General features: G+C 40.9%; 1 protein-coding gene across 3 annotated transcripts in view; it reads left to right on the top strand.

The window, feature by feature from the left end:
• Window positions 1-5,072: 5,072 nt before the first annotated feature.
• The window catches only part of cabp4 (calcium binding protein 4), a 29,604-nt gene continuing 22,104 nt past the window's right edge, over window positions 5,073-12,572 (top strand). For 2 of the 3 annotated variants that reach the window (XM_086295722.1, XM_086295721.1), the window contains exons 1-4: window positions 5,073-5,137; window positions 9,970-10,026; window positions 10,408-10,509; window positions 10,865-10,994. In XM_086295722.1, coding sequence (XP_086151848.1) covers window positions 9,971-10,026; window positions 10,408-10,509; window positions 10,865-10,994 — 288 coding nt within the window. In that variant the 5' untranslated portion in view covers window positions 5,073-5,137; window position 9,970. The remainder of the gene's footprint in view (window positions 5,138-9,969; window positions 10,027-10,407; window positions 10,510-10,864; window positions 10,995-12,572) is intronic. The other variant, XM_086295723.1, reaches the window with a different exon arrangement.

Genomic DNA, 12,572 nt, shown 5'->3' with positions numbered 1-12,572 from the left:
AAGAGGAGGGAATAAACACGAGCTTAAAAAGAGAATGAAACATTTCCACAGCAAAAACAGGAAATCCATGAGCACTTCCAGAACTCCAGGTCCTTTCATAATGGTCTTTTCTATCAAACAACAAACAGAGCGTGACTGCAACCATGAGCATCGGGGCAGCAGATGAAGGGGGAGAATGGGAGCGTATTGAGATCGCAGCGATTGCAGCGAGGTGTGCAGCCAGCGTCCCGTGGCAGGATGTCATGCTATGTTTAATGAGGCAACCGTGCAGGCAATTAGTCCCTGATAGGACATTATCAGTCAACAATAAGTGAATACTTCATTAAACACAAAACCCTCCAATAGCCTCTCTTCTTTAGCGTCTCGCTTTTGCTCATTTGTTAACACACTCAGCTCAGATAACAACAATTTACAGCTGAATTCTTTCTTAATATTATTCTTAGTAATTTGCATCAGAAACGACTAAATTTGGGAATAAAGAGTTAGAGAGGCAAGGTTGAGATGGTTTGGACGTTTGCAGATAGTGGACGTATTGGAGCTGCCGGGCAGGAGGAAAAGAAGACATCAGAGAAGATTTATGGATGCGGTGTAGTCGCTGTGAAAATCCCTAAAGCAAGTGGCAGAAAGAGGAAGAAAATACGATCTCAATAATGTGCCAAGTAAAAAAATAAATAATGGGGGTATTGTTCGGTGAGAAAATATTCAATGTGTTTTTCTTGCAACATCAGCTCCGATCCATACAGCAGTTCGCTCATCTGCATCATTTTGTACCTCGTGGCTGTTAGTTGCAGTGGGAATTGCACCTTCTGATGTATTCTGAGTATCCTTCACTCGCTTCAAAGCTGAGAGAAGTTCTGAGATGGTTGTGTTTGTAGTTTGGAGTTATGGCTGAGCGATGTAGCAGTTTCCCATCATCAGTGGCAGCCTCAAACAACCCGAATCAAATTTATAATATGCAAAGAAGATGACCAAGTTTTGTTTTTTTTAAAGTAATGCTATTCACTGGCTTCTTGATTTGACTTTTTGATCACTATTTTTTTTTCAAAGATCCTACAGTAATAGTGAGAAAACCCCAACAATCAAACGCCCTCCTATAAGCAAACACTTAGTGACAGTGGGAAGGAAAAACTCCCCTTTAACGGGAAGAAAGATAGGCAGAACCCGACTCAGGGAGGGCCGGCCATCTGATGCGACCGGTTGGGGATGAGGGGAGAGCTAGAGATAATAAGTAATGATTAAAAGCAGAGTGTTGAGTGTTGAACAAGGTGAGTGAGGAAGAAATACTCAGAGCATCATGGGAAGCCTACAGCAGCCTAGGACTACTGCAGCATAACTAAGGGAGCGTTTAACTGTCACCGAATCGAACTATAAGCTGTGGACAGTGTCTTAAATCTGAAGCACAATTTTCCTTTTTTGTTACAGTTAATCAACTTAACCTGTTTTAAGGAAGATGGTGAATTTGATTTTTCTACTGATTATGTCAACTGCTATGTCAAAAGCTGGTCGAGTCCTCCAGATCCCTCTAAAAATAACAGCAAAATTAAAACATTTGCAGTGCAGTTGATGAGAGACATTTCTAAAATTTCTTGCACTAAAAGTCGATAACGTGAAAAATGGCCGCATCGGTGTTTCACGCTGCACTAACGGCACCTTTGCCTCCATCCTAACCAAGCTAACAGAAAAAAAAGCCGATTCTACTTAAGTCAACAATTCAAAGGTCCACACTCCATTGGGAGCTGAGTGGACCATGAAATGCACATTATTGTGTTCACTTGTCTGTTTCTGTGAAGGTAAGGGGTAAAATAAGTTTCTACTTCTCCACAAAAAAAAAGCAAAACGCTAAATAAGGGCTTTGGTTGGATGCACTAAGCATATTTGAGCGTGGCGAGGGTTGCACAGGGAATAGGTTCTTCAATAGTTTCCCACTGCTGCGCTGCCTCAACGCACAAAGAACAGGGGAATGAAGGGGGAGAGAGAGGAATGGAGAGAAAGCATAAAAATTAGATTATGCTTTCTCTCCAGCTTTTGTTTTCCTTTGAGCACAACAAAAAGCCTTTTCTCCATTTGCAGGGAACACAAAGCTGCGGGATTAATGAAAAGTTGTTCTACCGGTGGGTTTCGGTAAAATTACAACAAATTTTTCACTGAAGAGGCGAGGCATGGCTGTTTTGCATTTCTGCGCATTTTGAAGTGAGGTGACATTTATGTGAGTCACGGGTCGTGCAGCAGCTTTGTCCTGTGAAGTGAGACAAAGTTCACCAACTGACCGCTCCAGAGCAAAGCTAAATGCCAGGAGAGGAAGAACAGAGTTCATCTGGAAAGTTTACACATCTGATGCCAGAGGCTTGAAATTGTGTCATTTATGTTCCTTTTCTCTTTTTTCCCTCTTTGTGACAGTTAATATCATACACAGAAAGTTAAAGATGGTTCAGGTGAAATTTAAGGTGTACTTTCAGCAAAAACAACCAGTGTGTCTGAGCTACTTTGGCAGTCAATAAACTGCGTAGGGTTTAATAGGAGAGAGCCCCGGGGACCCGAAAGCCCATTAAATTCTGTGCCCGACTAACTAACAGCGCGAAAATCTGTGAAATCAGTTAGTTAGGAAATGAAAGGATGAAAAACAGGACTGTACGTGCCATCCACACACACACACACACACACACACACACACACACACACACACACACACACACACACACACACACACACAGCATATACTCTATACACTGAGCTGCCAATGCAGAGATATCTTCACAGCACTTCAAAAAGTGAATCCATTGTGATTATAGTGGCAGCTTTTAGCATCCCATGCATCGGCGCCTGAGCTCATTACTTAGGGAAATACTTACTTAAATTGATATCTACATTTTCTTCAACTGTCAGTTAATTAACCTCTCAAATCACACATTTTGCCCCCAGTTCTTTCTCTAGCTGCTTAACAGCCTTATTCTTCACATTTACTGCTATATATACACACATACACTATATATATATATATATATATATATATTCTTGATTTAATTCATTAAAAGTAAACAGCAGCAGCAGTATTATGACACTCTGCGTCAAGAGAGTTTCAAAATTTCCACAGATTTTACATGTGCAGCAGCTTGACGAGGTAAACTCTTATGTGCAAAGTTTGAGTTTCACTTGGGTTTTTAGCTCAACCTCTCACCTTTGCTTTGAGGTTATACTCATAACAAATCACGTTAAACATACAAATTTATCCACACACTCGTTTATCTGACTCTGTCTGTGATTAGAGATTTTTCTGGCTGCTTTGCCCTGTCCATCTGCACTGTTTGTGCACTCTCTGTGTTCAGGGTTTGTTTGGCATTTTCTTCTGAGGCTTATTTGTTATTTGCATTATTTGCCCCCAAAGGCAGGCTCAAAACTCAACACATCAAACTAACCTGACAATCCTTTGTAGCAAATAACTGCCTGATATCACAGACATCACTGTGTTTCCTCCCTTCAGATCCTCTTTAAGGCCTTTAATGTTGCTGCCTTCAGTTGTTTCTGGTTTTTACGGCATTCAGTTTTGTATTTAATGACTGAAAAGCATGCTCTGTTGGGCTGAGATCAGGTGAATGGCTTGGTCATCAACCATACCATTTCTTAGCCTTGAGAAACCTCTGGGTTATTATCCCTTGCACTGTGAAGCACGGTCTGATTATCCTGCTACTTCTATCATCAGCAGTCACATAATCAATAAACACTAGTGGCCCAGTTCCACTGATAGCTATACATGCTCATGTTGTAACATGGCCTCCATCAAGTTTAGCACATAACTCTTCCCATCATTTTGGCACAAGTTCATCTTGGTTTCATCTCAACAGGCTGTTTTATCAATTTCTTTTCTAATCTTGGAGCAGCATGTTGATGATGGTTAACACAGCTCACAGCAAGAAGGACCTTGTTTTAAATCCACCATCTGGCCTTTGTGTGGGGGGTTTGCACACAGAACGGTACTCTGGCTTCATCCCACATGCAGTTTGTGGGTTAACCAGTGACTCGAAATTGTCTGTCTCTTTGTGTTGGCTTTGCAACAGGTTGTTGCAGAGTGTATCTGGACAGGTCAACAGTGTACCTACTTACTTCCCTGTAAGACTGAACTAGATAAGCAGCAGGAAATGGATGGATGGATGGAAGTCTAATCTGAACTGACAGGTTTTGACAGTGGGAGGTTGTGTATATTTTCTACCAACTGACCCTTTTTTGACCAATGGCGCAGCAGTGGATCAATTTTTACAAGTTCTCATTAAATGAACCTAACTTTGTTACTGTTTGTGTTAGAGACAAAAATCTAATGATTTTGGAAAGAAGAGGAGACTAGCATTAACACCTCAACCAATTAGAGAGAGAAAATTCAAATTGTTCCTGAAAGATCAGAATTATTTTGTAATTTTACAGCCAAAACGACAAAACAATTCTGCATGTTGCGTGTATTAATAGCCAAATGATGAAAAGTGTTATTGCTGAAAGTCTGCACTTCAATCAAATATTAATTGTTAAATTTGAAAGGAGCTGTAGTGGTGTACAGAACTTAAAACTACATAAACTGTGTCTTTGTCCAGTAAATTATGAACGATTTAGATGTCAAGAATTATTTGATCTATTGTCTTCAAACACTAGCCAGAGCTCTCTGAACGTATCCCTTTTGTTTCATCTGTCAGTCTGTTGATGCCTGTTGTGCAATTCGTGACTTACACCTGCCGATAGAAGCACCGCTTTTCCGTTTCAGTGTGTTGTTATTCAGGCTCAGATTGTTTGTTTCTCCTGGACAGTGATATGGACCCTGTGCATGGATGTGATGCCATGAAATATATATAGAGAGGGACAGAACAGAACAGAATGGTTGATCTTTGCATCTTGAATCTAAAGTTTTTCTCACCAAACTGCACGGAAATGAAATATAAACTGATCAAAACACAGAAAATGGCAAATCTGCAGGAACACAATGTCACTGCCCTTTTTGTTCTTGAGAACAGAGGCGACCGGTTAGATCTATCTACCTAATCCAGACATATTTAGCCAGATAATCACCTTTCATTATATAATCCTCAGGTTAGCTAAGACTGTACACATGCCCTTCATCCACATCTGCTATCCAAGACAAACAAGAAGAACAGTCAGGGTAAGTAGAAGGAAGAAATAATATCATATTCTTTTCTTCTAGCTTCTTTTGCTGTTTTTATATATAATAATAATTTATAGTTAAGTGTTCAATAATTCAGAACGACGACCACTAGCTGTAGTTCATTTGTAGGGAGCAGGCATTGCATGGAGAACGTCTGAGGCAGCCTGCTCACACTGGCTAATGAAACTGACAAACATTTCCTCTCTGCTTTGTAATATTTGATTATATGGATCCTGAGCTTTGCTGTACAAGCCAGCAGATGGCCAGACCTCTGTTTTCATTTGTTTTGGTTCACCATTTGTGCCCCTGTTGCTTGCTACAATGCAATTGCATCAGCTGACTTATTCAGAGCAGCTCGCTGTGTGATTATCAGGCTGGCCTCCAGAAAAACAGGCAGCGAGAGCTTGTAATTAGACTCGAATTATATACAAAGCAATGGGGAGAAATTCCCCAAATGACAGGGAAAACATGAAAACGTATCTCTTTCTCACCCTCTGTTATCCTGTCTGCACAGAGACCAAAGGCGACAGTCTCATTTTAGAGCCGTGACATGAAATCAGTGCTGGATAGGGGAGGAGGGATGTGAGGATGAGAAAGTGGTGGTGAAGTGTTAAGATGGGTGAAGATAAGATGGAGTGCCAGGCCTGATTGCATTTCTATCGGTTGTTTATGGATCAGACACGGACTGGTTTGGCTCCTCTGGGACCGACTTTCTTCCGACTGGACAGCAGGCGAACGGAAAGATAATGCGAAAAATAAAAGAAAACAAGGAGAGTACACAGGAAGGTGAAGCCACGCCTGAACTCACAATCAATGTGTGTTTTTTGTGACTCTGATACTTTCTGTTATGCATGCCAGAAAGGTTCATTTTTGTTTCAATTTTCTTTTTAGTTAAGAAATACCTTGAAAACCACTCAAACAATTTCCCTAACTGTAGGCATAAATTTGGTTTTAATTTAATGTTCTTTAATAGTATTTTATGGGGAAATTTTAAGTTCTTGTATAAAGCGCCCTGTGGCACACTAGCATCCTTGCTTGTACTTTGCTTCCTGCCCGATGTCACAACCTTAACCTCAGCATGACCCAGGATAGCTGGCTAAGAAATCCTCGTCCAAACAGTTCAGTCTTCAGTCTGGGTGTAAAGACTTCAATTTTTACAAAGGATATAAAAGAAGTGAGTGTAGCAGAGTTTCTTTAACTCTTCATCTTTGCTTCAAGCTGTTAGTTTAAGGCTACGTTAGCCACTAGCAGTACCCTAAGAGAAAACTTTATCTTTGATTCTGCTGCTCTGCTTTTGATCCTTTAAGAAAAATAATACAATGTTTAAGCGGTGTGGTGGTCTGCTTTTCCCAAATCAAAGGCTTTGGGAACTTTTAACTTCTCATAGTCTTTGTAGCCTAGATTGTGTCAGATGTTAACAAGAATTCAACACGCTTCAAATATTTCCCCCAAATAAGAATATCTGCTACACTCATAAAAGAGAGAAATAGCCAATACGACACCACTATATTTCTGAAGTCTGGAGTTGAGCATAAAGGCCACTGCAGTTTTTCAGACGCAGAAGTAGCCATAAGTGCTAAATTGCTAGCTAAGGTGTCTAGACTTTATTTACTATAATCCACGGACAGGGATATTTAGTGCTAACATATTGATATAAATTAATAATAGATAATGGATGGTGAAAATGGTTTACTCACCCAAGACTAAAGAACAAATGTCTTGAATGGCTGTATGGCAACAGTAGAGGCAGTACCTAGCAGACAGGCAGCAGCACCCATGAACACTTACTAAGTGAGGTCTGCAGCTCTTTAGACGTTGTTCTGGGTTCTTTTGTGATCTCTTGGATGAATCATCAGTGGCTTTAGAAAGGGCTTTGGAACCTTTCCAGGCTGATAGATGTCACTGACGTTGTTTTGCCTGTGTTCTTGAGTTTCTTTAAATCGTGGCATGATGTGTTGCTTTTTGAGATATTTCAGCCGGCATCACTCTGTCAGTCAGGTTCTGTTTAACTGATTTTTTGATTCAGCAGAGTTGGCAATAATCAGGCCTGAGTGTCACTAGTAAAACTAAACTCAGCTTTCTAAAAAAAAAAAAAGTGGTTAATGCCAGCTAGTTAATGTTGTAACAATGGCAATTGGATAGCTTTTCTCCCCGAATAAGTGAAATCATCATTTAAAAACTGCATTTTATATCTAATCGGTTATCTTTCTCAAATGTCAGAACTTGTTTGATGATCTGAATCATCTTGGGCTACGTTCACACTGCAGGTGTTAATGCTCAATTCCTATTTTTTGATCAAATCCAATTTTTTTGACTGCTTGTTCACACTACAAATAAAATGCGACAGCAAACGCACTCTAGTGTGAACGCTGAAAGCGGCCCGCATGCGCAAAAGAAGACGTCACACACAACGCGCTCTGTTTAGACCCAGAGCAAACAGTATTGTTTGACTGATGGCCCTTAATATAAAGACTTCAAACTTTACGTTTCCCAATTTTTGCTTTAAGTTATTTTGTTATTTACATAATAATGTAGATAACCTAATAATTATCCTTATTGCTGTTTTAGAGGAGTGGTGCTTCAAAGGATAGTTGCAGATTTCTGTCAGAATCTGTACAAATAACATGCTCACGTTTCTCCAACGTTGTCTTCCCAACAGTTTCACTGACATCTACGCTGGATAGCCAGGAAGCGTTCGCGATGTCTTCTCGGGCGCTTCTCCGCCGCTGATAATTGCCGTCTGTCTTGTGTCAGTGACGTAAAAGACGGATTTAATGTGACATGACCGTTCAAACAGCAGTCGCTTTCTAAAACATCGGATATGTATCGGATTCAGTACCACATACGAAAGTGACCCAGATCGGATTTGAAAATATCGGATTTGTGCCGTTCACACTGTCATAGCATGATAGGATATGGGTCGCATAGGGTCAAAAAAATCGGATTTGATACACTTTTGCCTGCAGCGTGAACATAGCCTAAGTGGCATTAATAAGCAAAAAAACTAAGAAATCAGGAAGGGGGCAAATACTTTGTCCTAGCACTGTGTGTAGGTTTCACAGGAGCGCCTAGAGTTCTCTGAAAACCTTCCTTTTCAGTATGTATGCACTCAATGTGGGTCACGTTTGCATGACATATACAATGTGTCTCAGCGTCCTTCACTCCAGTGGCTCTTGTGGAGTATATTTAGAATCCCTATTTAGTGTTTAACTCCCAACACCCCAGGCTGGCCCATTCGTCGTCTTCCACATCATTGCAGAACTCAAGTGCAGCTTGCTTTCCATCGTCAGCTGTGTTTGTTGTGTTGGTTTCGTCTAGTCCACCTGGCCCTCCATTTCATTACTTCAATTAGAATGATTAGGATCTAAAATTGCTTGTGTCGGCTCAGTGATTGACAGCAATTGGCCACTTAGGGAGGAGTGTTGCAGACACAAAGCGCTGCTCAACGGCTTGTGTAGTGAAACGGGTACAGGGTGTGGGCATGCGAGTGTGGCTGTGTTTGTTTACTCTGATGGGAGTTGTGCTCACTGAAGACGAGAGCAATTCTTTAGGCAAACAATGCGAGGCCATTACTATAGAAAGTCCAGATATCCTGCTTTCCCCACAAGTGCAGCGTGAATGTTTGGGAAAGCGGCAGAGACGCTGTGTATATGTGTGTGCTTGCATTATTGCAAGGTTTTGCAAACACTGCAAACTTTTTTCAGTATGCATGTAAATAAATAAATAAATAAATCAGTGTATAGATAAAATAACTTCTGACCACTTCAATTCCAAAACTGTAATTGTGGGTGGACATTAAAAATTCCCCTCTCCATTCGTACAGTTTAATATGCTTCAAGCGTGTTGCAATCAGGACGTATCGTAAGCACACTGATTGTGCGAAAGCATGACAGACAGGCAATCACTAGCTGGGAATGTGGCTTGTTTTTTGCCGAGGTGCATTAAACGGTCCAACATAATTTAGACGACTGGCTGGTCTTCGTGTCTCTTCTCATTACAGCCCTCGTGGTCCGGGGCCGCCTTAAGTAGTGACTGTTGGAGCAGATCTTGAGGGTCTGTCTTTGCAGCAGCTTCGTGGCGTGCGTGCTGGTGGTGTGAGGCGTTGGGTTTACAGCGCATCAGTGTCAAGTACGGCCGTTCATCATCAGGCGCTGATACTCAGAACTGCCGAGGCTCGTGACAGAACATTAATCTGTCTCTCAAATTGAAAGCCATAAGTTTCTCCTCCTCCTCCCTCATGAGTTCTGCACATGCGACTGTCATACACTCCCTTTCCTTTCATTTTTCTGTTCGCCATCTTCTTCTGTTGCTGTACTGACATTTCCATCCACACTGTCCTGTGGTCCATGTTTTTTGTTCTGCTGTTTGGGTATATACGCTGTGATTGCATTCAAACTCAAACTGGTCCCTACCTATTTCAGCTGAGCCCCCACCCCTGCAAGTTTTGCTATTACTAACGTTTAAAACTGGGTTTGAGTGACTCCTCTTCCCTCTGGCTCAATAGTTGAATTAAATAGATTTCTATAAATGTGATTAATGCTGTGATGCGGTGTGTAATATCTAGCCCTGTGCTCATTTTTGTTACTGGAACTTTAGCAGCTAAGACAGCCCTTTTAGCTTGTCTCTACCTTGCATTTGAAAAAGCCAGTTCATGAAGACTTTAATGTTTAATATCAGGTTTTGTTTGGTTGTTTGTTGCTTTGTGTGAGCCCAACAAGCCTTTTCTTCATTATTTTTGAAAGCTCTTTTGGAGCCTTTGCCTTTACATTATGATATTTGTGTCTTTTCCCTCTCTTCCCTTTTGACATTTTCTTTTATCTTCTGGCCAGGATGTCCGTGAAAGGTGCAAAGGGAGGACCAGAAAGTAGACCATCCTCTGCCGCCAGGTCAGTGAAGAAAAAAGTCAAAATTAACAATTCAAGCTCAGTGTGAACCCTAAACCTCTCATTTGGAGCATTTCAGTGGTGCATTTCCGTTGTGTTTGTCTGTTATGTAACAGTACATAAGCAAATTCAGTAGGAAAAGTAATTCTTGAGAGATTGTCTAGCTGATTTTAAACGGTCTTAATAGCTTTTCAAGACATTTTTGGGGGGGGGGGGCGCTTTTAGAAATCCAAAGAGCTGTCATCAGTATCCTCCCATCGTAGCCAGCTTTTTTAATGGGAGAAAGAACTGGCTGTTAGACTCTATCAAAGTCAGTATTTATGTTTCTTTTTCTTTAAATAAATAATGGGACTCTAAGTTGATTAAGGCCTCTCTCTTTCCTAGCACATCTCCACGAGTGGGGAGGGCTGCAGCAGCTGGAAGATCACCCGTTGCAGGCAGATTTAAAAACAAGGCCCTTCAGCTCAGCCTCTCCAAGAAATTCTGGTTATTATCGTTCTCTGTTTCTAATCAACATTGATTAGGACAAGGGGAGTGGGACGTGTAGAGTTGTGCACCCAATTATGTGATACATCACCTGAAAAATAAACTTGTAGAGTTTCCAGGTTTCCAAGTTGCCCTCCTGGGAAACACTGCCTTTCTTCCTTTTTTTCTGGTGATTGATGTTACCACTGATGTCACCTGACTAGGCCCAAGCAGCTGATGCTGCACGAACAAGGGATGGAAAATATTACCTCAAAGGCACTTAAGTGTATTTGGTAAACTGCTGGAGGGGAAATTATAGACTTGGCTTTTATGATGATAGCTCTCAACAATTGGCGTGCAAATGCACTCTTCACAGCTCAAAGTCCCCCACACCCCAGGGGAAGGGCCCTGAGGAGCAGGATAGTCGGCGTGGTAAAAGGAGCCTCAGCAACAGCTCAACAGTGGCCGCTGCCTACGTCGCCTACCTTAATAAACTTTTTGGACAGGTCAGTTCATGCATATACACATTAATTTAAACAGAACCTGACACTCAATAGTGATAAATAACAAGGTTTCATTCTGGAGTATGTTTACATTCAGGGGTAACAGCACATTTATAAAGGGCAAATATAAAAAAAACTGAGCAGGTGGTGTGGATTATTAAAAAAATAATGTACACAGTCCATATCAGCATCTCCTGATGATGCTTTTATAGTAAAAATGCCTCTTAATTTAACAGTAACTGCACCTGAATACTGTATGTTTGTGTTTGAAGGGGAATCTTGTGGTGCAGACAGGAATCAAAGAGCAGGCACAGAGATGGAGACACAAAAGATCAAAATGGTTAGGACCCCATCACTCAGTGCTTGGCGAGTGATTACTGGAAGTTGCTGCCAGTCGCTTGTGAAATTAGTTGCAAAAGAGGGTGCTGCACCAAAGACCTTATGATTGTTTTGATCACCAACTTTTCAAGTAGAGAAACTTGAAAATGTGTGACTCAAACTGGAACTGTTCTCCTTCACTGTAGTGAAGTTGTGTCCGGCCACTGAAATCATGGTCAGACACAACATGTTTCAAGAGATGCAACTTTTACTTTGAAAGTGAGTCGTTTGAGTTGCGTGGCACTCTTCACATTTTCACAACTATGTAGGGAACAGTTGGTGAGTGTCTGCATGTTGGTGTCTTCCATGCAAATTACAGGTGGCTCAGCAACTAAACCAATCTCAAAGAGCTTGTAGGTCCAGCATGGTAAACCTCACTGTAACTGGTGTTGCCCTTGGGATCACTCACCAGTCTCTAGATGTAGTGGTCTGTTGTTCAGCAATACATTTCTCACTGGCTATTAGCAACCGGTGTTAGGGTGTTTTATCCAGTTTTTCTGTGCTGTGGATTTTACACAGTACGAAGTGAAGAGCACCAGAACCCAGCTGCATGACTATCAAGTTAGCCTTTATCTCTACATGGGACAGACAGGACAGGTGGACAGATCATAAGTTGTTCAAGTCATGGTTGAATCAAAGCCTAACTTTATTTATGAATTTACTTTATATATACTGAATTATTTACACTTCATTGATTAAAAATAGATACATTTTCTGAAAAGCTGTGAAGTGGTTGTAAGTAATCCAGAAAAGTTGGAACACCTGCAGGAATTAGTAGCAACAGCTTTCAAGGCTTGATCAACCTGCACTGACGCAGAACAGCTTTAAATTGTTAAGCCATTTTGTCCTCACTTAAAAAAAAGACCTTTTTGTATAATTCTGAAATGTACATTATTTTTTCAGTTTTTGGTAACTTTACCTTTATATCAATTCAAGCTATTCATTGGACTTGAACAACTTGAACTGCAATAAATAATTGGAAAAACTAGGGTGTTCTAAAAGTTTTAACTGGTAGTATCTGTTGAAAACATGCAGTCATACTGTATGTGCATGTGTATCTCATTTATTCCATGTTTGCTGTCATCATACTTGTCTTTATCTTACTTTAGCAAGGCTAAATCTATTTTGGCATACGCTTAAATGACCTCTGACTGAATTTGTCATTTGTGGTGCTGATCAAACGCTGTAATTGATTAATGTTAT

This window comes from Aulonocara sp. 'chitande type north' Nkhata Bay, linkage group LG6, assembly GCF_057382095.1.
Source record: "Aulonocara sp. 'chitande type north' Nkhata Bay isolate Kocher_YH1m ecotype deep benthic linkage group LG6, A_spYH_male_GT1.1, whole genome shotgun sequence".
In the NCBI taxonomy this organism is placed as follows: Eukaryota; Metazoa; Chordata; class Actinopteri; order Cichliformes; family Cichlidae; genus Aulonocara; species Aulonocara sp. 'chitande type north' Nkhata Bay.
This window is presented reverse-complemented; position numbering and strand designations above follow the sequence as displayed.